General features: G+C 36.0%; 1 protein-coding gene across 1 annotated transcript in view; it reads right to left on the bottom strand.

Annotated features, from left to right (window-relative positions):
• Positions 1–5,852: 5,852 nt before the first annotated feature.
• SCN7A (sodium voltage-gated channel alpha subunit 7) overlaps positions 5,853–25,629 on the bottom strand; it is an 80,704-nt gene continuing 60,927 nt past the window's right edge. Inside the window, exons 17-25 of the mRNA XM_061436276.1 lie at positions 24,060–24,214; positions 21,360–21,533; positions 19,582–19,689; positions 16,085–16,363; positions 15,018–15,071; positions 14,156–14,293; positions 12,209–12,313; positions 11,625–11,895; positions 5,853–8,720 (exon numbers count right to left, since the gene is read on the bottom strand). Coding sequence (XP_061292260.1) covers positions 7,654–8,720; positions 11,625–11,895; positions 12,209–12,313; positions 14,156–14,293; positions 15,018–15,071; positions 16,085–16,363; positions 19,582–19,689; positions 21,360–21,533; positions 24,060–24,214 — 2,351 coding nt within the window. The 3' untranslated portion in view covers positions 5,853–7,653. The remainder of the gene's footprint in view (positions 8,721–11,624; positions 11,896–12,208; positions 12,314–14,155; positions 14,294–15,017; positions 15,072–16,084; positions 16,364–19,581; positions 19,690–21,359; positions 21,534–24,059; positions 24,215–25,629) is intronic.

Here is a 25,629-nt window from a genome sequence, read left to right as displayed (position 1 = left end):
ACCTTGTCCATAGCTATGATATTCAAAATACCTACTTTAACATCCTGGTCTCTTATTTCATAATTAATATCAAAACTGAACCTGCTTCTCTTTACTTCTGCTTAAGGGCCACATTTTCCTGCTTCTTCCATTATCTGAAAGTTTTGGATATTGGACATTGTGAATTATACATTACTGAGTGCCATATTTTATTGTATTGCTTACGTATGGCAATACTTAAATTCCTTTCGGACTTGTTTAGTCTTTTTTGAGGCTTGCATTGAAGTGTATTTAAGTCAGGTCTAGACCAGCCTTTAATAAAGGTTGGAGATCCTGAAACTTAATTGTCCCAGGACCCATTCTCTCAGATTTCATAATATTGTGCTCACTATGATTGATGTCTACAAATATTTGTTTCACACATTTTCTCATGTTTTCTAGTTATTTACAGTGAGATGGCAATTCCCACATCAATCTTTTGTAAATGTAAACAGAAGATCCTGACTTTAATTTTAAATAATCTTAAATAAATTCCTCTCCCCCACCCCCAATGATTGCATCTCACATTAGTAACAGCTTAGAATTTGATTTTTTTCTCTTCCACATTAGCATATTCAATTTTCATGCATTAAACCAACACAGATAAGTAGAAGTAACTAAGATATGGAGAACATAACCATGACGGAATAATGATATAACCAAAGCTCTACCACAGCCAACAATATAGAATCTCCAGATCACCTAGCTGAATTACTCTATAATTTCAGAGGAAATTAGTCAGATGCAAGTAATATTCTATAGGACTTATTGATAACATAAGAACCACTGAGATAAAGCAATATAAAACAAATAAAAACATACGGAGATTATTTTAGTTCTGTCTTACAAATACCTATAAAGGCTTACTATAATAATCATTTACAGTCTAGTTAGGATAGTGTATCACATTTCCATCTTCTTGTTAAAGAAGATTTGTGTACAGAGTTGAGAGGTTTATGCCTGTAATATATGACTTGGCCTTGAGGGTCGTCCTTCTAGAGCAGCAATCAATTGTGTTAATAATTCTGGCAGATTGAGGTGAATGTACAAAGGCTGTTATATTGTAGGTTTAGCATAAGTCTGTTATCAGGCAAAAATAAAAAGTGCTCACTATTTTTTTTCATCTAAAATAAAAAAAAGGTAATGTGATCGTATTGGAGATTAATGATGGCTGTTCCAGGAAGGTGCTTAGAGCCTCCTGACATTTCTTGTCATTGGTGTTAAGAAAATGGAATAGAGTGGACTCATATCCTACAAGTTGTTCCATTGGCGCTCCATCAGCACTCAACACCGCCTCGTGAGCACTTGTCTAATTATAAGGTGGCCTCGTGATAAGCTGTCTTTGCTTCTGAACATACTCTACAGTGAATGAATTGTTCTGGATTTACATACTCACTGTTTTAAAACATTTTATATTTCTGTTTAGCACTACAATTCTGATTATTGCTATGATTTGTGTGGAGTTTCAGTAGATAATAATGCAGGCCAATTCAAGCTAATGCACATGCAATCGATGTCTTACAAGCTTTTAATCATACTTTCTTCCTGTACAGATCAATCGTGAATGAAGGTATCCAATTACTTTCTTTGGAGTGTGTTTGGGAATAGCATTAAGTGAAGAGATCTTGATATGGCCACCTGTTTATAACTGTGTATTATTCATGAGACCTTTCCTGTGTATATCAAATGCTGCAGCAGCAGAGATCCCCAGCAGACCTTGGCTGGTTTTGCTTGCATTGCACTGCAGTAGAATCTTTGTGCTCACTGGAAGGATGCAGTATTTTCTTCTGCAGAAAGCTATGTGAGGACAGGGAAATATGTTTAATAATTTAAGGTTCAGGAGAACAACAGACATCTTACAGATGATTCTTAGTCACTGTGATGTAAAGAGCAAATAAATCAACACATCTTCTTTAATCAAACTGATGCTACTACTTCAGTCTTACATGTCCTAAATATGTCAGTGCTTCTCCTTGATCTGAAAGCTTCACCCAGTCAAGAAAACAAATACTTTCCTTCACCAAAACTGTGAAGCATGACTGATAAACCATCAGAAAGAAATAATTGTTGTTGTTCAGTCACTCAGTTGTGTCCAACTGTTTGCAACCCCATGGCCAGCAGCATGCCAGGTTTCCCTGTCCTCCATTATCTCCTGGAGCCTGTCCAAGCTCATGTCCATTGAGTCAGTGATGCAGAAATAATTATGCAACAAAAAAACATAGCTCTTTCATGTACTGAAACAGTATGATGCACCCAATGATCAAAAAGGCATTTCTACTTCACATTGCATTATTTTATAGGTTTAGGATAGTTTCCTTCCAGTTCAGTTTTTGGGTTTTTTGAAGAGTGTTAGTCACTCAGTCATGTCCAACTCTTTGCGACTCCATGAGCTGTAGCCCACTAGGCTCCTCTCTCCATGGGATTCTCCAGGCAAGAATACTGGAGTGAGTAGCCATTCCCTTCTCCTAGAATCGCTGAATCATCCCAGGGGATCTTCCCAGCCCAGGGATTGAACCTGGGTCTCCTTACCAGCAGACTCTTTACCATCTGAACCACCAGTGAAGTTCATACTAAGTAAAAAGTAAAAGTCAATATATGGTTGGAAACTACTTTCTGTAACACCCATATGGCTAATGAAGAGCAAATTAAAATAGGATTTTATATTAGAGTGATACGCTCTCTACTGCATAATAATTTTTCTGGTTTGAACTCTAAAGAATATGGTGTGAATTTTTTAAAAAAAGATTTGAACCTTTGCAAATTTTAAAAAGAGATTTGGGTCATACTTCAGGGGTTCTTATTTTTCTTCATATTTAGGAAAAGAAGATACAATGTGATCTGACAGTTGCCTGCTTTAATCATGAAATATGATTATAGTTTTATCATTGAATATGATTACCTAAACCAGGCTCTTCTATCTTATTGCTTATCATTCACTGATTTTTGACCTTCCTTGTTTCATAACAGATGGCCTGCCTCTTCATCCAGGTCCAGTCAGTGGAAAGAAAGTTAAAAAGGACAGAATTTGGTTACATGGCCAGCCTGAACCGAAAAAAAAAAAAAAAAAAAGATTATACAGTATTTATTCCAGAAGGCCATGTATCTAGCTAAGAATCAGGAATGTTATTACCATATAAGAATGGGAGAATATGTTTGAGGAGCTAATAGTCACTTGTAATATACTCAGAGTCTACTTAATGAAGAGATCTAGTTATAAAGTAAACTTTTATCTAAAGCTTTCACTTAGTAAAAGGAATTTGTTGAACAGTATTTACTCTTGTGCCTTGAATTTTCTGCAGTTTTGCTCTTCAGCATAACAGAGTATAGTGCCCATTTGGAAAGGAGTCTGCTATCTCTGTTTCCACTGGAAGGACTGTAAGCTTTGAGAAAGTTAGATTCAGTATGCTTGATGATGGATTTTCAAGTGCTCAGGCTGGGTTTTGGCAGCAAAGTTGAGATTTTCTGAACAGAAGAACTTCAAGTAATTGGGAGTTGAAGCAAGAGAGGAAGAATTGGGCTGAAACATGTGAAAATATTTTTTTTTTCCTAATTGCGTGCATACTGCTAGTGTGTGGTCAAAGGCCAGATCAAGTCCTATGGTGATCATTAATTCAGTAGCTGTGGTACATTTACTTCCATTAATACTCTGAGCTGTCACATATACCAACTTTTAGATATCATTTTATTAATGGTCTGTTCTCCCACCTAAATGACAAGTTCTTGGTCAGAGAGTCTGTATTTTAACTTGGTTTTTGTACCTAAATACACTACTTGGGTCACTCAACTAGAGTCAGACATCTTGGAGTGCAAAGTCAAGTAGGCCTTAGGAAACATCAATATAAAGAGCAGTGTTCTTGCCTGGAGAATCCCAGGGACAAGGGAGGCTGGTGGGCTGCCGTCTATGGGGTCACACAGAGTCAGACACGACTGAAGTGACTTAGCAGCAGCAGTGGAGGTGATAGAATTCCAGCTGAGCTATTTCAAATCCTAAAAGATGATGCTGTTAAAGTGCTGCACTTAATACGCCAGCATATTTGGAAAACTTAGCAGTGGCCACAGGACTGGAAAGGGTCACTTTTCATTCCCATCCCAAAGAAAAGCAATGCCAAAGAATGTTCAACCTACCACATGATTGCACTCATCTCACATGCTAGCAAAGTAATGCTCAAAATTCTCCAAGCTAGGCTTCAACAGTACATGAACAGAGAACTTCCAGATGTTCAAGCTGTATTTAGAAAATGCAGAGAAACCAGAGATCAATTGTCCAACATCCACTGGATTATAGTAAAAGCAAGAGAATTCTAGAAGAACATCTACTTCTGCTTCATTGACTGCACTAAAACCTTTGACTCTGTGGATCACAACAAACTGTGGAAAATTCTGAAAGAGATGGGAATACCAGACTACCTTATCTGCCTCCTGAGAAATCTGTATGCAGGTCAAGAAGCAACAGTTAGAACCAGAAATGGACCAACGAACTGGTTCCAAATTGGGAAAGGAGTACATCAAGGCTGTATATTGTCACCCCGCTTATTTAACTTATATGCAGAGTACATCATGCAAGGTGCCAGGCTGGATGAAACACAAGCTGGAATCAAGACTGCCAAGAGAAATATCAATAACCCCAGATATGCAGATGACATCATCCTTATGGCAGAAAATGAAGAGGAACTAAAAAGCCTCTTGATGAAAGTGAAGGAGGAAAGTGAAAAAGCTGACTTAAAACTCAACATTCAAACAACTAAGATCATGGCATACGGTACCATCACTTCATGGGAAATAGTTGGGGAAACAATGGAAACAGTGACAGACTTTATTTTCTTGGACTCCAAAATCACTGCAATTGGTGACTGCAGCCATGAAATTAAGATGCTTGCTCCTTGGAAGAAAATTATGACCAACTTAGACAGCATATTAAAAAGAAGAGACATTACTTTACTGGCAAAGGGCTGACTAATCAAAGCTATGGTTTTTCCACTAGTCATGTATGGAGGTGAGATTTGGACCATAAAGAAAGCTGAGTACCAAAGAATTAATGCTTTTGAACTATGGTGTTGGAGAAGATTCTTAAGAGTCCCTTGGACTGCAGTGAGATCAAACTAGTCAATCCTAAAGGAAATCAGTCCTGAATATTTATTGGAAGGACTGATGTTGAAGCTGAAGCTCCAATACTTAGGCCATTTGATGTGAAGAACTGACTCACTGAAAAAGACCCTGATGCTGGGAAAGATTGAAGGCAGGAAGAGAAGGGAATGGCAGAGAATGAGATGGTTGGATGGCATCACTGACTCGATAGACATGAGTTTGAGCAAGCTCCAGGAGTTGATGATGGATAGGGAAGCCTGGCATGCTTCAGTCCATGGGATTGCAAAGAGTCAGACATGACTTAGCAACGGAACTGAACTGAATGCTACTTGGAAGGGTTTCCCAGGTAGAGCTAATGATAAAACACCCATGTGCCAATGTAGGAGACATAAAAGACATGGGTAAGATCCCTGGGTTGGGAAGATCCCCTGGAGAAGGGCATGGCAACCCACTCCAGTACTCTTGCCTGGAGAATCCCAAGGACAGAGGAACCTGGCACAGGGTTGCACAGAGTATGACACGACTTAGCATGTATGAATGCACATTATTGGAAACGTGAACAGACTGGTTTGATGGTATATATGAGACAGTCTATGCTATCAGAATTTTAGCACAAAAAGAAAATGAGATCCTATTTTCCATATTTTCAGGTAAAGTCTAAGTGAATAAGATTTAATTTACAGCTCATCTTAAACAGTTCTTATTGTACAAAGTGCCAAACTAATTTACCAAAGAAAAAGAACCAAAGCTTACATAGTTAACAAGTAGTATTTACTGTTTCTTTAATATCTAAAAAGTACAATATTGTAAGATTTGCTAAAAATAATTCTTTACATAGTTTTTGGAAGGTTGGTGGCAAACATGATTTATAATTAAAAGACATAACTTTCAAACCAAAATCAGTTCATAGTCTTTATGGATTTTACAGAAGCAAGTTAAGATTCAGTTTAAGTACCTGAAGCAGTTTCCACAATAAAGCTTTTCCAAGAAATAGAAAACTGAAAAGCTTAAACAAAGCACCATCTGTTACCATGTCACCAAATTAACACTGACTCCTCACTGGTCCCCATCACATGATGGAGAATGGGAGGAGAGAGGAAAGGAACACTTATAGTAAGAAACAGAACCCTGAAATTACATTTGCTTAGGGAATCCCCCAAAGGCATCTTGGTCAGGTTAATACATTTCTGAGGAGCAGAAATAGATTATAATAGTTAAGGCTCAATCAAGATCATGCACTCATAGTAAAATATAATTACCGATATTTAAGTAATATTGAATGCCATACAACATATTTAAAACTTGTCATTAAGCCAACAGTGTACATATTTTCTTTTTGAATCCTTTAGCACTTTGTAGGCACAAAGAAATCAGTCTTAAGACAATGGAGTAAACAACAGAATCCCAAACTATAGAGATGCCTGTGACTAAATTTTATTACATGAAAACAACTATTTGTGCCTATCTTTAAAATTAATTTTACTAGTGAAAATTAATGCTTAGTATTTTAAAGTTTTTCAAACAGAAAGTATTTTACAGAGTATTATGTATGTGATGAAATAAAAGTAAGACAAAAAATTTGGAAAAATAAATGAGAAAGGAAAACTTAACTTGCATACACTAATGTTATAAAACACTACCACTAACAAACTCACATTTTGATCTCCTAGTTCAGAGTCCACACGGTTTTAGTGATTCATTTCTTTCTTAAAGTTATATATAAAGAAAATGAAGTGCCGTGAAAAGTAGTTAAAGTGATTACTATTTTCTAAGGAGAAATGAGAAAAATTTGAAAATGTAAGCCATAAATTTAGTTCCCTTTATGTTCTAGGAACCTGTTCTCTTAAAAGAGCTGGTCCTTAACTGAAACTGGCCAAAGAGATGAGAAACTGGGAACCCAAGAGCAATGAAATAACTAACTCCCAGACCAAATGTAAAATAAAAACAAAACAATCAAAAACAAAATCTGGGCTCTAATCAATATTTTTCCAAAATGGTTTGGATCAGCAGCCCAAGAGTCTCTCTGATTGATCTCAAAGGCACTTCTAAGAACTGCAATTTCCTTTCCCCTGACTGGTATCTGTCTAGGCTAGTTTATGATTCAGTGGCCTGTAGCACTGTATTATTTTTTAAAACACCACTTTAAGAAAGTACTTGTTTATTTGTAATTAAGTCCTATTAGTGGTGACTTTAATCTCATCAAGTTAAAGTAGACATAAAACATATAAAGAAGTTCCTTTTCCTACTAATTTCTGCCATTATTTCCTTCTTGTTCAAGAAGAAGTACATACCATATAAGCCATATAGAGAAACCAAGTATTGGAATATTAAACAACAATTTTAACCTAATTAACTCTGCAGTAATATTAAGGGGTTGTCTTGGTTAGATTGAATATTTAGGGGTAAATGTAAGTTGGACATGGGATCTTGTGAGCACAAGCTAATCTTTCATGGGTTATAAACCAGTTGATTATTAAGTGAAATCTTTACTTTCTTAAACTTTTAACATTTGGGGGACATGTAAAAAAGGTGAAAAGGAAGTAGGAGGGATTATATCTGGCTTTGAAGTATTGACACTCCCTCAGCTTTATCAATATAGGAATCTTCTTTGATAGCTTGAACTTCCCTGTCACCATCTATCATATGAGTATCTGAAGTATTTTTGTCATTCTGCCTCAAACGGTAGCTTTTGTAAGCACGCTGAATGATGGTTGCTGAGACTACCTCTTGTTTTCGTTTCAGAGTAGTTGTAATTGGCTCATATGTGATCTTAAAAGTGTTAGCTAATGTCAATCCTGATTCCATCTCTGAAAGAACTTTCTCCATGCTCAGATCTTTACCCAAAACTCTCTTTGTTAAAGCAAGTAAGACGTCAAGGCAATGAATTCTGTCTCCAACAGCCATGGGAAGGTCCATGGCAACAAGCTGGCCCTTGTTGGGTTTTGCCATGAAAAGAGGAGGATCAAGAGCAGCTGCAAAGTCTGAAAGCTTGCTAGAGTCTATGTACTGGGTTCTCTCAGGATCGAACCTCTTCCATACCTGAAAGAATTTCCTAAAATCTTCCTCACTCAATGTCTTGGCTTTTTTTTTAGAAGCAATATTTAAAAACTCCATGACAACAACAATGTACATGTTTACAATGATCAGCCTAGTTAAGAGGATGTAACTGACAAAATAAATAATCCCAAGAAAGGGATTGCCACAATCTCCTCTAACCTGAGTCCCAGGGTTAATTTTATTAGGATCACAGTCAGACCATTTACTATTGAAAACTGCATTGAGCATCCCATCCCAACCAGCAAATATTGTAACTCGGAAAAGACAGAGCATACTGCTGCTAAAGGTTTCAAAGTTGGACATATCGTCAATTCCAGCTTCCTTTTTAACATAGGCAAAATTGTACATTCCGAAGATGGCGTAGATAAACATAATCAGGAAGATGAGAAGACTGATGTTCAATAAGGCAGGGAGGGACAGCATCAAAGGAAGCAGCAGATTATGGAACAACTTTAGTCCTTTCTCAGGATGCAGAATGTGGATGATCCGTGAGAGAAGTATCAGTTGCACAAGGGAAGGAGATACAAGGTAATATCCTACCATCAGAGGCAGAAATAGTCCTTGGTGTAGGAAAAAATAAAGCAGGCAATACAATTATTTAGAGGAATATAAATTATTTTACATTTGTTTTTTTCTACATGTTCAGATAATTAATCCTTCCTCTATAACATTTGGCACACATTGAAAGTTTGGCTAAGCCAAATACTAATAGTGGCAATATTCAGCATCTAACAAATTTGGATGAGGATTTGGATGAGAATTATTTCTACCATAATTTCCAGGGTATTAGGGATCAGACACTTCTGGAGTCACAGATGGCATATATCCATAATGTAGGACAGTAGTCATATTTTTTTTTTCTGATTGCAGTTAGACCCAGCAATTTAGTTCAAATCAACTTTTACTGGATACCTAATAAAGGTACCATGAAAATATGCAAAGATAAATGACATGACTTCTATCCTCAAAGACCATATGATATACACAGTAGAGGTAGACATTTAAACTAATTATCATGCAAAGCAGAAAGACCAAGTTGATAAATATAATTGAAAAAATACTTTGCATTCAGATTCATAGATTATAATTTGGTTTATTAACTTGATAAATACCATATGGACCCTTAGGAACTTTAAATGTGAATAAACAAGTTTCGGTCTAGAATTTTTCTTTCCTGCTGTGGTGAAAAGAGAACTATGAGAGTGAGACATATAACTATAAAACAAGGTGAAATTATAATTACCATAAAAAAAAAACATAAGGAAAGTTCTCTGGAAGTACGGAGACAGTGTGGTTCATTTTGAGTTGAAAAGATGGAGAAGGGGAAAATCCTATGGAGCTTCTAAATGAGATGGTATATTTGCTGAATCTGGAAGGATTGTGTCTCACATTTCTGTTGATATGGTTATATCTTACATATATCCCCCTCTCCATTGTGCTTTAGTGAACCTTCTGCTGCTGCTGCTGCTAAGTCGCGTCAGTCGTGTCCAACTCTGTGCTACCCCATAGACGGCAGCCGAACAGGCTCCTCTGTCCCTGGGATTCTCCAGGCAAGAATACTGGAGTGGGTTGCCATTGACTTCTCCGAGTGAACCTTCTACTCTGACTCAAATGTTCATTTCTCTTCAATCTTCCAAACTCTTACATTATGCAGGAGGTTTCCCTCTTTAATTGTAAACACATCTTTACTCCTTGTTCACTAAGATTTTAGATAAGAAAGGAAGTGAAGAAAATTGTCTGTCTTGAGGACACTACTTCCCCTCAAGCACAGACAGCTCATTCTTTCCCACTCAACATTTCTCAGTGTAGAAAGATGGAACGAGCAAGCATCTTTCCTTCTTTCCAGTGTGATTTCCAGATACTTCTCTTTCACATTAATTTTATAAAGAAAAAAATTTTGACAGTTTGTGGATCATGCCATTCAACTATACCATCTCCTACCATTCCTTAGCTCTATGATCTGTTCATTCCCCCTCATTCATATTCATTACAGACTTTAGTACACGGCTCAGTGTTGTCCATTCCACCAGCACCCATCTTTCAGTCTTTGGCTTTGTTAACTTTAAGACTCTCCATCATTTTACTTTAGTTATACCTATCTATCAGTATGTTCTGAACCCAGGATAGCTGACCTTCTGAGATCTCAAATTTAAACATTTTGTCTCAGACTGCAATTTCCTCTCCTTCTATATGTCTGATTCAATTACTCACTCTCATTTCAAACCACATGGCTCCTTACTTTCATTTTCCTCTGTTTTCCTCCTTTCAGCTCTCTCCTGACTTCATGTACTTTTCTAGGAAGCTTCTTGCTACTGTCTATCAGTGTTGCCTGCACTGCCTCTATTACCTGCTGAACGAGTTAATTTTCTGGAGGTACAACTGGGCAGAAAGTTTATCCACATTTTCACTACTGACTGCACAGAATAGTACTTGACAGTAACACTGAGGTATTGTCCATACTCTTATGGAGATAACATTCTAGTATGTGTTTATGGGAGGCAGACAGTAAGCCTTTTCTGCCTAGAACACTTTTATCCTAGATTCTTGGCTACCTCCTTAACCAGTGGGTCTCCATTAGTTTTCTGCCTCTTCTGTGAAGCTTTCTCTGACCTCTACTTACTGATTATGTGCATCTCACTTTGTTGTGCTGCCGTGGCACCCTGTGCTTCTTCCCTTACCAATACCTTAATAGCACATTAAAATGTCCTATCTGTATCCTTTGATAGATTATAAACTATGTATATACAGGAATTATGCCTACCTCATTTGCTACTGAATTCTTTGCATATAGCATAATACCTATTCACAAAGAGGATAATCAAATATATCTGTTAAATAAAGGACTGAGATCTCCAGAGTAAGAGAAAACTTGTGACCATTTCATAAAAGCCTAAAACTCTAGTATTGTGAAAGTAGTAAATGATTTTAGAGATTAGAGGAAAGAAAACAATGAGTTCGAAAGGTTCTATCACACTAAAACATAAAGGTCCTGCTGGTGTCATCTTAAATAATGTATGTGATATACTGAAGGGATAATTAAGCATTTATCGGGTGGTCTGTGTAATAAAGTCTATATATTAACTCAGAAAGTATTTTTCAGTATGTTATATATCTTTCAGGCATGTGTACATATGTAAATGTAAAAATGTAAGGCGTTCCCTGGTGACTTAGACGGTAAAGAATCTGTCCGCAATGTGGGAGACCTGAGTTTGATCCCTGGGTCAGGAAGATTCCTTGGAGAAAGGAACGGCTACCCACTCCAGTATTCCTTGGGGGAAGTTGGGGCTCTCCTGGTGTCCCAGATGGACTAACACTTTCACTTTTTTCAAGGCATTCCTGCTGGAAATAAAGAGTCCTCCACCTCCTGTGTTTATTAAGAGACTATACCTCAGAAGATGATTACTATAAGAGGTTGACTGAATTAATATTATTACAAGTGAAAATCTGAGTAAACAAAATCTTACCTGTAATAGAGAAAACAACCACCATGAAGTCAAAAATGTTCCATCCACTGGTGAAATAGTTACAATGGAAAACGATGAGCTTTAGTACACATTCTCCAATATATAGCATAACATAAACCGAGTTAATCCAAAACAGAGCAGTGTCGATTTTTGGGCTCTGTTCTTCACTTTGTATCATAATGGTTATTGCTTGGAAACATATGAGAGTCATAATGATGATATTAAAAACTCGACTTGTTACCAAGTCAAAGATGAATCGTTGGAACTTGTTCTGTGTATAAAGGAAAAAGGTGTAATATTCTTATTAATAAGATATTTATACACATTGTCTTTAGATTTACAACTTCCCTCCCAGCATAAATAGTAGAATTCATGAAGACGAAGATGTTACCAAACTATAATTACAGCATATAGTCAAAGCAAATAAACAAAAAGACCACGAAAAGCTGCGTCAATGAACACTTTTAAAAAATTATGTCAAAGCATTTATTGTTAAGAATTTTAAAAACACATCTTCATTTGTAATACAGAACATATAAAGGAAACTTTTTCAGAAAGCTAAAAAAATCTAGATGTTTCCTTACTTCTGGGAGAGGTACTGGTTGTTGAGAGTCTTCATACATCAGCTTCTTCAGTGCACGATACTGTTTCTTCTGTTTCACTGTTATAAAGATATTTGAGCCTCCCTGGTAAAGCAATGAAAGAAAAAGATACTAAAATCATATTTAATCCACACTTCACCTTATATTAATATGCATTTTCTAAAGCTTGGCAATTATTGATTTAATCCTCTAAAGAATGCTTAACTGCAATGAACTATCTAATGTTTAAACATGTCTGACTTTCTGCACAAAAATCCATACAAAATACAGAGTATACACTGGAAAAGATGGATATTCAATTATATTTTGATGCATTTTGCTGTGGTAGTCAACCCTATTTTAACTTTTTAGTTACTGGGACCTACCTCTTGTTAGAGACAAAAGAGAAACAGCAGAGGATATCTGGAAAGGTTACTAAGAATAGTTAACCTCAAAAGCTGAACTTGATTTGTACCTTTCAGTAATCAAGAAAAAATAGAACTGGTCATATACTTGTTTTTATATGTTCACAGTTTACTTAATTTTCAAAATACTATCAGAAGATATCTTTTCATTATTATTCCAAAAGCACCTAGTACTTACAACCCTTGATAATACCTTCTAGGAATTATTCATTTTGTGTTTCTAGTGTTAATTTCAGTATCTTATATAGAAAAAGCAAAGTGAATAAGAGGTGAACATTTAATCTAGGAGTTAGGAATTGTTACTGCCCACGTCAGGACTGCTGCTGCTGCTGCTTCTAAGTCGCTTCAGTCGTGTCCAACTCTGTGCGACCCCATAGACGGCAGCCCTCCAGGCTCCCCTGTCCCTGGGATTCTCCAGGCAAGAACACTGGAGTGGGTTGCCATTTCCTTCTCCAATGCATTAAAGTGAAAAGTGAAAGTGAAGTCGGTCAATCATGTCCGACTCCTAGCGACCCCATGGACTGCAGCCCACCAGGCCCCTCCGTCCATGCGATTTGCCAGGCAAGAGTACTGGAGTGGGTTGCCATTGCCTTCTCCGATGTCAGGACTGGGTCACTTAAGTTGACGTGGTTCACCAATTTGAAGCCCCTGGGCAAATCCTAGAATGTTATTCCATTGGGCTGAAATCCTTAAGAAGCTGAAGTATACAGTCCAATGACCACTGATCCTTCTGCATGCATGCATGCTAACTAGCTTCAGTCCCTCTAAGCCCATCTAAGTACTCTAATCCCATCTAATTAGTGCAGACTCAGAATGGTTTGTTCACCAGATTCTACACCAGATTGATGACTTTGCTAAATACAAAAGTTCAAGATTAAACTATTCTTTTCTTTGATTCACTAGAAGGCATTTCTACACTTAATAGAAAGTAGATCCCTGAGGTTAAAATAAGTGGATTTATATGACATTTGAGGCATTTGTATTAACAGAAGCCCTGAAGGGAGTCTTCATGTGGAGATGATACTGAATATGGGTTTTTGAATTCTGCCTCTGAATTTTCTTATTTGTTTCAAGGAACTCCTATTTAGGTCACCTAATTAGGATTTATGACCCTCTACTTCTAGCAGAAAAAGCCATTTCAACTGACAAAGATGTCTCTGCTGGGTACAATTTTGAACCACTTTGAGTACATCAAAGAATAAAAAAGTGTGGTTTATTTTTCTTGAACATCTTCACATATTTGTGCAGATGCAAAACAATGCTATTTTTCAGCATGTCATGATTTACAAACACATACATGGAAACAGTTGTAATGTTTAATGTTTAAACTTGTCTGTGCTTATTTGAATATAGAAAATAATGTAAAGATAAACATTTTAGCAATATTCAATCTGCAGGAACATAAATAATTTTTAAAGATAAGTACCAGATAAAAATGCTATTAAGCTGAATCTAAAACCAATTATTTGAAGCAGGACATTTTTCCCCCCATGGGCACTGATTGAGAAAGAATATTTATACTTATCTTTATTTTATGCTTGTGGAAATTGGCAACAATATCACCAATCAACATACTCAGAGGAAGAAATAATCCAATGATAATAAAGTCAATAAAGTAACAATACATATAGATGTTGTTTTCAAAATTAGGTTGCATATCTACCTAAAAATTAAAAAAAAAAATAAGCAAAATAAGGCAGAGCACAGAGGATTTTTAGGTCAGTGAAATATTCTATGTGATACCCTTATAACTAAGGGTATATGTTATTACACATTTGTCCAAACCCATAGAATGCACAACACTGAGTGAATTTTGGGGATCATGGTGTGTTAGTGTAGGTTTATCTTTGGTAAAAAATATAGCATTGTGGTGAGTGATATCAATAGTGAGGAGGCTATGCATTTGTGAGAGTAAGGGTATATGGGAAATCTCTGTAACTCCCTCCCAATGTTGTAGATCTAAAACTGCTCTGAAAAAAAAAATACGTGAAAAAGTGAGAAAATAGCAAAATATTGACACTGACTTCTTAAAACGTAAGATTTAGAAAACATTTTAGGACAAGAAAATCCAACAGTGAGGCAGTATTTCCTCTTTGTTCTTTGGTAAAGAGTTATCACTGCTTTTATTTGAATTTTAAAGTTTACTGCATTGGTTTAATCATTGTTATGATAATCTTCAAATGTGCCTACTGGGCCTCAACCATTGTATATAATTCTGGAAGGAGTTCATTGTTCATGAAATAGTCAATCTGAATGAACTTTCTGTCTAGCACAAGCATTTGCTATTATCATGTTAATTACTCAATTATTGCTTGTGTCCTGTCCTTGAATTGCAAAAATGACTTTAGCCAACCTTAAGGATGGTTCTAGGATTGTACTGTACTTACATCAGTAGAATCAACTGCTGAATTCATAATAGTGATCCATCCATTAAATGTTGCCTGTAAAAATGGCATGTATTTAATTCTTATGGAAATCTTATGCTTTGAGGCAAATAAAAATTAAAAGCCAATGTTATTAATACAATAAAACATTTGATTAGTAAGGTTAATCACACTTCAAAATACTGTGTAACTGAGATCTTTACCACTTTCATTATTACATTTATATTGTCTATTAAAAACTATTTAAAGCTATGAAGTTTATTTGTAGTAACTTAAAATATTTTAAAACAGTATAAATAAAAAGACAGAGCTGGTTAGATAGATGGATAAATGGTAAATAATTACATGCTGCCTAAGTGTCATGCTGCTGCTGCTGCTAAGTCACTTCAGTCGTATCCAACTCTGTGCGACCCCATAGACGGCAGCCCACCAGGCTCCCCTGTCCCTGGGATTCTCCAGGCAAGAACACTGGAGTGGGTTGCCATTTCCTTCTCCAATGCATGAAAGTGAAAAGTGAAAGTGAAGTCGCTCAGTTGTGTCCGACTCTTCGAGACCCCATGGACTGTAGCCTACCAGGCTCCTCTGTCCATGGGATTTTCCAGGCAAGAGTACTGGAGTGGGGTGCCATTGCCTTCTCCGCCTAAGGTAATTGCTACATGTGTGCTTTACTATGAGGGAGGTAAGACAGGAAGGATGCTAGATGTTGGGGGACTGAAGAGTCATTCCTCAAATCACTGAGTTAGAAACACAACAGCAGTAACCTGAGCCGGATCTGAAATTGTGTACATATTGTCTGATCAGTGGTGGAGGTAATAGGTTTGGTCAATATTTGTCATTTCTTCTGTTCACCTACTTCTATCTTTATCTCCACTTCCTTTTTCCAACAGAGCAAGGACTATATTTCACTTTTGTCTTTCTAAATGAGCTTAGTATACTATGTCCCATAACCTGTATCTACTAACAATTGCTAAGATAATTTAAAACTAACTTTATTAAGCATCCACATTTTGTCCTTTATGTTCACCTACAATTTGAATAAACATATTTCAAAAATTCAAACAGGTACTTACTACTTGAAGCAGTGAAAGAAAACTGATTCCAACATTATCAAAATTTAGTTTTGCATTCTCCCATGGCATGGATTCATTAAATACAAGGCTTTCACATTGACTTCTGTTCATGACTTCAGATAGAGGAAACCTTTCTCCACTTGTTGGGTCAATGCACTCATAGAATTTGCCAGCAAATAAGTGTACTCCTATGATGCCAAAAGCCAGCCAGATCATAAGGCAGACCAGAAACACATTCAATGTGGGTAAAGTTGTTTTAATCAAAGCTCTCACTACCACCTGGCATATAAAAGACAAACATATAAACTTTCAGTAAGAAATGTGAAAGTATTTTAATCAAATTGGGAATATTTATTAATGTAATGTCATATTGAAATAACAACAAAAAGGCCATCTTTGAAGATGTAATAGGTCACTTGCTGGTATTTGAATAACCTAAATAACAATTTATATTTAAAATATATATTAAAAATTCATATATTCTCAAAAATTTTGCACTAAAATTATTAAAATACAATGGAGCTGATTAGTATAAATACTCAAATAAATAATTATTTCACTGATTTAACATGTTTATCCATCTCCTATATTGTACCAGAAATAAGCAAAACAAGTGAACCCGTATAAATGTATGAGATTATTTAGAAAGCACATAAAATGAGAGTGAAAAGAACCCAGGCCTAAGTCTTGGGGATTCTAACTTCAGGGATGATTAACCTACACAGTGGAGGGAAATTAAGAGGAAGACCAGAAGACTCTAGATCAGTGAAGCCAAGGCAAGTGACTATTTAAAGAAACACTGAGCGGGCACTGTGCTTCTCAAAAATCACTGACCTCTCTGAACCAGTGTCTCTGGAGAACCACTTCAGAGTAGGAAGTCTAGGAAATGAATCTACTGCCTACACTTAAAAAAGCAGCAATCTCCATTTTCTCAGGTTCCTTTATTCTTTATTCAGAATTTTATTCCTATCATTCCACTAAAGCTCTTATGAAAATGTAAACCAGCAGCTATACTCAATGCAGTATTATCCGTCTTTGCCTTCTCTGTATCTTTATCATTTACACTTGACTCCCTTTCCACAGCCTCTCTTCCTTCTCTCTTTTCCCCCCACCCTGAGGCACCATTCTCTTTCCTATCATTCTAATCTTTCCTTCTATCAGCCATTACTGAAAATGTAGCCATTTGTCTGTAGTTTCTTGTTTATATTCCTTAGATTTCTGTCCTTGAATTAATATTTTTACATTTAATTGTACTTCTAATTACATTTAGTTACATTTCTAAAACTAAGTCACAGATCCTTTGCTGACACTAGATATTTTGAAAGATCCGCTGATGCCTCTGATGAAAACAAGTCTATGTCTATTAGAAAGTATACACAAATGTTAAGAATAAAAGAAAGAGATATGGTTGAAACAAATATTTAAATAATAAGAAGACCTGAAGCTTATTAAATACATAAAACTTTAATTTTGTAATCATGTACCTTCTGATATATCTTCAGAATTAATTCAACTACAGAACTTCCAGAGGATGAGATGAAGATTAAGATCTGGATCTGACTTTGACCTAAACATAATTATCTGATCTCAAATTATCCATGGCTACTATTTCATTGCCATTCTAATTAATGTATGGCATCACATAGTACAGGACTTGATTTCTGACAGAGGCGCTTTCCCTAGCAAATCATTTCCTAAAATTGCTTGTGTTTCTATAAATTGAGGGAAGACAATTTGCTGACTTTGAAACTCTCTTTTCCTCTCTGTGTATCTAAATTGATCAGGAAAAAAATCCACAGTATGTCGGAATGTTTTTAAAATTAAAAATGTTACTTTAGTTACATTTATTATCTAATTTGTGTGTGTTAGTATATATACGTATATGTATTTCACTTTCAGTTCAGTTCAGTCACTCAGTCGTGTCCCACTCTTTGCGACCCCATGGACTGCAGCATGCCAGGCGTCCCTGTCCATGACCAACTCCTGGAGTTCACTCAAACTCATGTCCATTGAGTTGGTGATGCCATCCAGCCGTCTCATCCTCTGTTGTCCCCTCATCCTCTTGCCTTCAATCTTTCTCAGCATCAGGGTCTTTTCAAACAAGTCAGCTCTTCCTGTCTGGTGGCCAAAGTATTGGAGTTTCAGCTTCAGCATCAGTTCTTCCAGTGAATATTCAGGACTGATTTCCTTTAGGATTGAGTGGTTTGATCTCCTTGCAGTCCAAGGGACTCTCGAGAGTCTTCTCCAACACCACAGTTCAAAAGCATCAATTCTTCGGTGCTCAGCTTTCTTTATAGTCCAACTCTCACATCCATACATGACTACCGGAAAAACCATAGCCTTGACTAGACAGACTGTCGTTGGCAAAGTAAAGTCTCTGCTTTTGAATATGCTATCTAGGTGGTCATAACTTTCCTTCCAAGGAGTAAGCATCTTTTAATTTCATGGCTATAATCACCATCTGCAGTGATTCCGGAGCCCTAAAAAATAAAGTCTGTTACTGTTTCCACTGTTTCCCGTCTATTTGCCATGAAGTGTTAGGACCGGATGCCATGATCTTAGTTTTCTGAATGTTGAGTTTTAAGCCAACCTTTTCACTCTCCTCTTTCACTTTCATCAAGAGGCTCTTTAGTTCTTCTTCACTTTCTGCCTAAGGGTGGTGTCATTTGCATATCTGAGGTTATCGATATTTCTCCTGGCAATCTTGATTCCAGCTTGTGCTTCATCTAGGCCAGCATTTCTCATGATGTACTCTGCATATAAGTTAAATAAGCAGGGTGACAATATACAGCATTTACATACTCCTTTTCTTATTTGGAACCAGTCTGTTGTTCCATGTCCAGTTCTAACTGTTGCTTCCTGACCGCATACAGGTTTCTCTAGAGGCAGGTCAGGTGGTCTAAACTAAAATAAAAAATGTTATTTTAGTTACATTTATTATCTAATTTGTGTGTGTTAGTATATATGTGTATATGTATTTCACTTTATTTAGGCATAATTGAGAAAAATTGTGTATGTTAAGGTGTACAAGATGATGTCCAAATATATGTATAAAATGTGAAATGATTCCCATAGTCACACTAATTAACACATCTATCACCTCACATAGTTACCTTTCGGGATAAATGGTGAAAAACATTTAAGTTGTACTCCCTTAGAACACTTCAAGTATATAATGTAGTATTACTAACTGTAGTCATGATACTATATACTAAATTCCCCAGACCTTATTCATTTTATATGTGAAAGTTTTGGATCCTTTGATCAACATCTCCCCATTTCCTTCACCCACAGCCCATGTTTTAATAGGCTATGTGTAGTTTATAGCCCTAGAATATTGTATGAAATCTTTCTATCACTAAACTGAATGTGCATTGGAAATTTGGCTTTTGTATTAATAAAGACACAAATGAGAAGACAACAAAGATTATGAGTTTATGGACATTTATTAATCTCAAATAAAAACCTGTAGTTTATATTAGAAACTTTTCTCTTACCTTCATTTTTTCAAATTGAGATAGAACTCTGAGTGCCCGAAGGAATTTAATGGAAACAAGCGGTTTTAGTTCTTCCCGAGATTTGCCTATTAAACTAAGACAGAACACCTGGATATATATAAATAAAAAATTGAATAGAATTTAATTTTAAATTTAATCAAAACAATCTGTAAATGAACATTTCTTACAGAAAATTACAGTTAAAGCCTATTAAAATTTTTACAAGTATTCTAAAGCTATTTAAAAAAGTGTTTTAAAAAATTCAAAAGTATTTTTTGGTATGAATAATAAACGTTATTGAGATTTAAAAAATTGTGTATTTGAGATTCTTTATGGTCAAAGATTAATATTTACATAATTTTTATTTTAAAATTAGACTAAGAATCAGTTTCATGATTATGTGCAATATAGTAATAGTACACAGTATATTCTTTAAAACAGAATTTAGAATATGTTTTCATATGAATCCAAATATATATATATATATATAATTAAGACAATATGCAAAATAGGGTTTCAGAGAAGAGGCATCAAGAAGGAAATGAATATTGTTAAGTTCAAATACTAATTACAAAAAAATAAGGATTCTAAGATGATTTTTTTAAAGTAAACATACATGCATAAATGATTCAATATTAATAAAAATGGTGGTATAGTTATGTTTAATTTTGTTGTACCTTCATTTTTCTATATTTTCAAGGTAATATAAATGAAAAAAATTATTCTCTTTTACCCTGTACTGAAGAGGCTCAAAGTGGGCTTCAAAGTAAGGATATCATTTATATACACATGGAAGAATGCAGATAAAACAGAACGATAACCAAGAAACAGGAAGGTGGGTTGCAGGTATAGTGTGGTATCATTGAAATAGAAGGTTTTTTCAAGAATTAATTTAGAAGACAAAGGTCAGATATTGTAAGTCATTATTTATTGACTGAGAAGCTTCGATCATTATTGATAGAATGGGGAGACATTTGTTCATCCAACAAAAATTAATGAGCACCTACTATGTGACATGAATGGTTCTAGGCATATAGGGTAAGGAGAGAACAAAATCGAGAAAATATTTTGGCTTAATGGAGCTTATTTTTCTTGTTATGTGGAGAACAGAATACATGTGTGCAGTGGTGGAACTACTGTAGCGATTCACATGTTCTGGTACCTTGGATCAGTGTGCTACTGGTGAAGTTTATGATGGAAAAGTGTTCAGATGCTCAGTTGTATCCAACTCTTTGCAATTCCATGGACTGTAGCCCGCCAGGCTCCTCTGTCCATGGGATTCTCCTGGCAAGAATACTGGAGTGCGTAGCCATTGCCTCCTCCAGGGGATAGTCTCAACCCAGGAATCAAACTCGTGTCTCTTAAGTTTCCTACATTCAGCAGGTGGATTCTTTACCACTAGGGCCATATGGGAAGCTTGAAGTTTATGTTAAGCAGTCTAATTTTAAATGTATGATTTAAAGGTAGAGCCAATAGAATTTGAATATTTTATAATGATGATATTTTCAAAATATTGTTTAATAAGCCTGTTCTCTTAGCAGCAGGTTTATAGGTAATGATTAGAAAAAACCAGGAGTTAAGTGCTGAACTGTTAAAATTTTAATATGGAAAAGATGGATGTTAAACATTACATATAAAGAAATATGGGATATTGGTGACTGAGAATGTATAGAGAAAGGTAAAAGAAAGATACACATAAATCAAAAAGAAAGTCAGAGTAAGAGTAAAGAAGGAAAAGTAAACAAATAGCCTTTAAAATTTTTCTTTAAAATACGTACAATAACAACCATGAAGTCTAGTTTGTACCAGCCATTAGTGAAATAGGCTTTAAAACCATATGCCATCCACTTTAGAAGCATTTCCAGAATAAAGATGTAGGTGAAGATCATGTCAGCATATTCTAATAAGATTTTAATAGTCTTTCTCTGATCAATATATATATCTTCAAAAGCCTGTGGATAAAATATTTAAAGATCAGTGTACATGTAATTTCTAAAATCTCTTCTGGCAAAGTGGGGAATGAGATCCCATCTCCAGATGGTGACCACTGTCATAGACTGCAGTCTCAAGGGCTTCTACACTTGATGTGAGTTTATTCACATAATCCATATCCATTTTCTGATCCATGCCTGTAGCAGACATCATTAATTGATTCCAGAACCTCTACTTATAGAGTCTGAACTTGACCTCATAATTGTTCTAAACAGTGAACTGAAAAGTCTCTCTCAAATCAGTTATTCAAACTTAGATGGAATCTTTAGTCATATCTGACCTGGTTCTTATCTCTTATAGCCATCTCATGCTATTGTGAATAAAGGAGTGAAAGTGAAAGTGAAGTCGCTCAGTTGTGTCTGACTCTTTGCGACCCCATGGACTGTAGCCTACCAGGTTCCTTTGTCCATGGGATTTTCTAGGCAAGAATACTGGAGTGGGTTGCCATTTCCTTCTCCAGGAGATCTTCCCAACCCAGGGACTGAACCCGGGTCTCCCGTATTGTAGTCAGATGCTTTACCGTCTGAGCCACTAGGGAAGTCTTGAATAAAGGAGTAGAGACAAGCAAACAAATAAAACCCCTAAACCTGTGTTTTCAGAAATCCATACAGCTATTACAAGAAAAGTCACAAAGCGTGTCAGATAAACCAGTGGAAATAAATGAATATGAAATAAGACTATAATGTTTTCCCAACATTTCTCAGTTTTAATAGATCAACCTCAGTTTTACTGTGGAGGAAGCAAAGTCTGATAATGTAATTCAAATTAATTTCATAGTAATTTTTTAGCATTGAAAAAAGGCAGTAAAGTATCAATAACCTCAGGCAGACTTGTTGCAAAGTGCAATGGAGGTCAAAGATTAAACATGAATGAAAATAATCATATGTAAACAAAGGTGTGATTCTTGAAAACCTATTGTTAAATAAAAGTATATATAAAATAATAGAATTAACTGGCTCAATTGAACCAATTATGGACTAAAGTATCCTTTAAAACAGATTATAAATACCATCCAAAGTTATTCTAAAGTACTATTTATTAAATGGATTTACCTACTGAAAAGGTACATAATGCAAACTAATATAAAAAGATATGCAGAAGCCTCTGTTTCAATTAAAACATTGAAAGAATAGGCAATCTCAGGACTTTGCAGGTGGCTCAGTGGTAGAGAATCTGCCTACCAATACAGGGACACAAGTTTGATCCCTGGTCCAGGAAGATCCCACATGCCACAGGAAAGCTAAGCCCATGTGCCACAACTACTGAGCCTGAGCTCTAGAGCCCAGGCTCCACAGCAAGAGAAGCTACCACAGTGCGGAGCCCGGGCACCTCAGCAAAGAGTAGACCTCACTCACAGCAACTGGAAAAGCCTTTGTGCAGCAGCAAAGAGCCAGTGCAGCCATAAATTAAATAAATAAATAAATCTTTTTAAAAGTAGGCAATGCCAATATATGGCAGTTGAAGCCCACATGCTGGCTACCCATGCGGAATGGGGAAGTAACCGTGAGAGGTCAGAGTGTGGTTCTGGAGCCCTGGTAGTGTTCTCCTTCACGAGGCAAGTGATGGTTACGTGGGTATATTCACTTGGTGAAAATCCTTTATGCTGTACACTTACGATCTATATGCTTTCCGGTATGTGTGCTAAATGTCAATACAAAGTTTACTTTAAAGATATATGCAGTACAAAGTCTGGTTCCCAACCATCTCACCATCTTCTCTGTTTCGTGTATCTCACAATTAACTATTTCTTGTGTATCAGTCTCTGATCTTCTTTAATCAGACGCAAGCAAATATCAATATACATTCTATTTTTCTTCCTTTCCTACATAAAATGCAGCATGCTGTATACTTAATTCTTTTTTTTCACTTGTTGCCATATCTTGGGGAATTGCAATATCAACATGCAGACAGGTCTTGCATTTTCTAGCTAACTGCATAGTATCCCACTGGATGACTATACCATAGTGTATTTAAACAGTCACCTAATATGTATTCTTTTTGCATTTCAATTTTTTGGTATTACAAAAAGTTCTTCAGTGCACAGCCTTGTAAATGCACTTAACACGTGTGAAGATTCTAAGATAATTTTCTAGAATTAAGATAGTTGTGTCAATGAGTAAATATATTTGTAGTTCAAAGGTTCTTAAAAATATATACAATATTTCTCTTTTCTTATGGAACAACTACCAAAGTACTAGCACAATGGGTGCACATTATTAAACTTTATTAAAATAATATGGTATTTATTAACATTCTTTTTCCTGCTATCATTCACATATTTTGAAATTATTTATTTAATACTGAATGAGGCATATACGGACCTTCTAAGAAATTGCAATGTATATATTCCAAAACTAAAATCATAGAATATAAAATTTGGTACTATAATAAGTATTCTGGGGAAAAATAATTTGGCTTGGTGACCTTATGAATTAATAGACAAATGATGCATTTTTCCTATAAAAATATCACATACGCTCACTTACCAGAGCACCTGTGCTAAGCAGAGTGACAAGGCCAATAAAACACTTAAAGCAATTGTTTTCTACTATTTTGCAGCAAGTTTTCCTTATGTTCTTCCAGATTTTTCCTTTTTTGGGGCCTCTACCGATTTGAGCAGATGAAGATCTTCGTTCATAAACTGTCAAGAATGAAACTATTAAGAACAAAAATCTAGAAATCGTTGAAAAGTTAAACATTTCAAATGTTTTAACAATCATTTATTTACAGTATCTAATATAGATGTTCTCTGACTTATAATCATTAGATTTATACCCCTACTGTAGTGACCACTGCAATTGCTAAGGAAAAAAAAGAAAAACTTGTGAGTTCCATAATAGTAAGGAAGAAAGGAAAAAAACCTTGATGTTGGGAAAGACTGAGGGCAGGAGAAGGGGGTGACAGAGGATGGCATTACCAACTCAATGGACATGAATTTGAACAAACTCTAGAAGATAGTGAAGGACAGGGAAACCTGTTATGCTGAAGTCCATGGGGTCACAAAGTGACCCACGGGCACAAATCAGCGACTGAACAAGTAAGTAAGTGTATGTTAATCGTGTCCAATTCTTTGTAATCCCATGGACAGTAGCCCATACCAGGCTCCTCTGACCTGGAATTTCCCAGGCAAGAATATTGGAGTGGTTTGCCATTTCCTGTTCCAGGAGATCTTCCCAACCAAGAGTTGAAACCCATATGTCTTGAGTCTCCTGCATTAGCAGGGGGATTCTTTACCACCGCACCACCTGGGGACCATAGCTGGAAAAAAGAAACTGTGAAAGGCGCAGATGACTTAGAACACCCTCTTACCCTATTAGACAGAACTGAGAATAGAAGCTACCCCCACTCCTACAAAACAAACACACCCACACACACCATCTTCTGACTATTAGATTTTTTTGGCATAATGCCTGAAAATTCATTCTTTGAAGATTCACATGGCATAACAAGCATTTTCATTTAAATATACAAATATTCATGACATAAGAGGTATAATATCAATTAAGTAAATTAAATTTATCCCAATTCTTCAGTGGCATGGGATAGAAATTTTGAATAAGACTATTTAAGGAGCTAAGCTTGGATTATGGAGTATTTTATGGGTAGGGTACAGGTGTAATTCTATCTTCTGGTCAAGAGAGTTAGCATAAGGAAAACCTGAGGCTTGAAAAGGGTGTGATTAACTGATAAGAGAATGAAGCATGGAGTGGGTAGAGTTTAAAGTCAATACATTTTAACATTTTCCCTAGAACCAATTTATACATTCTTGGTCAGAAATTTATAGGAAATGTTTTCTCCCTGGTCTTGTATCATACAAGTCCTAGAACTCAGGCTACTGAGAGCAGAGTCTTATTTCTGAGTATAGGAATTTGAACATTAGGAATTGCCATTTTGATGATTTCAGTGATTTTAAATATTTAGAACCTATGGTTATGTGTCAGTCTTGATAGACTAATACACTAATACACCTAATACAGACTAATGCACAGTGGCTCAGTCATCTCCGACTCTTTGCAGCCCCATGGACTGTAGCCCAACAGGTTCCTCTGCCCATGG

The sequence above is a fragment of the Bos javanicus genome, chromosome 2 (genome assembly GCF_032452875.1).
Source record: "Bos javanicus breed banteng chromosome 2, ARS-OSU_banteng_1.0, whole genome shotgun sequence".
Lineage (NCBI taxonomy): Eukaryota > Metazoa > Chordata > Mammalia > Artiodactyla > Bovidae > Bos > Bos javanicus.
This window is presented reverse-complemented; position numbering and strand designations above follow the sequence as displayed.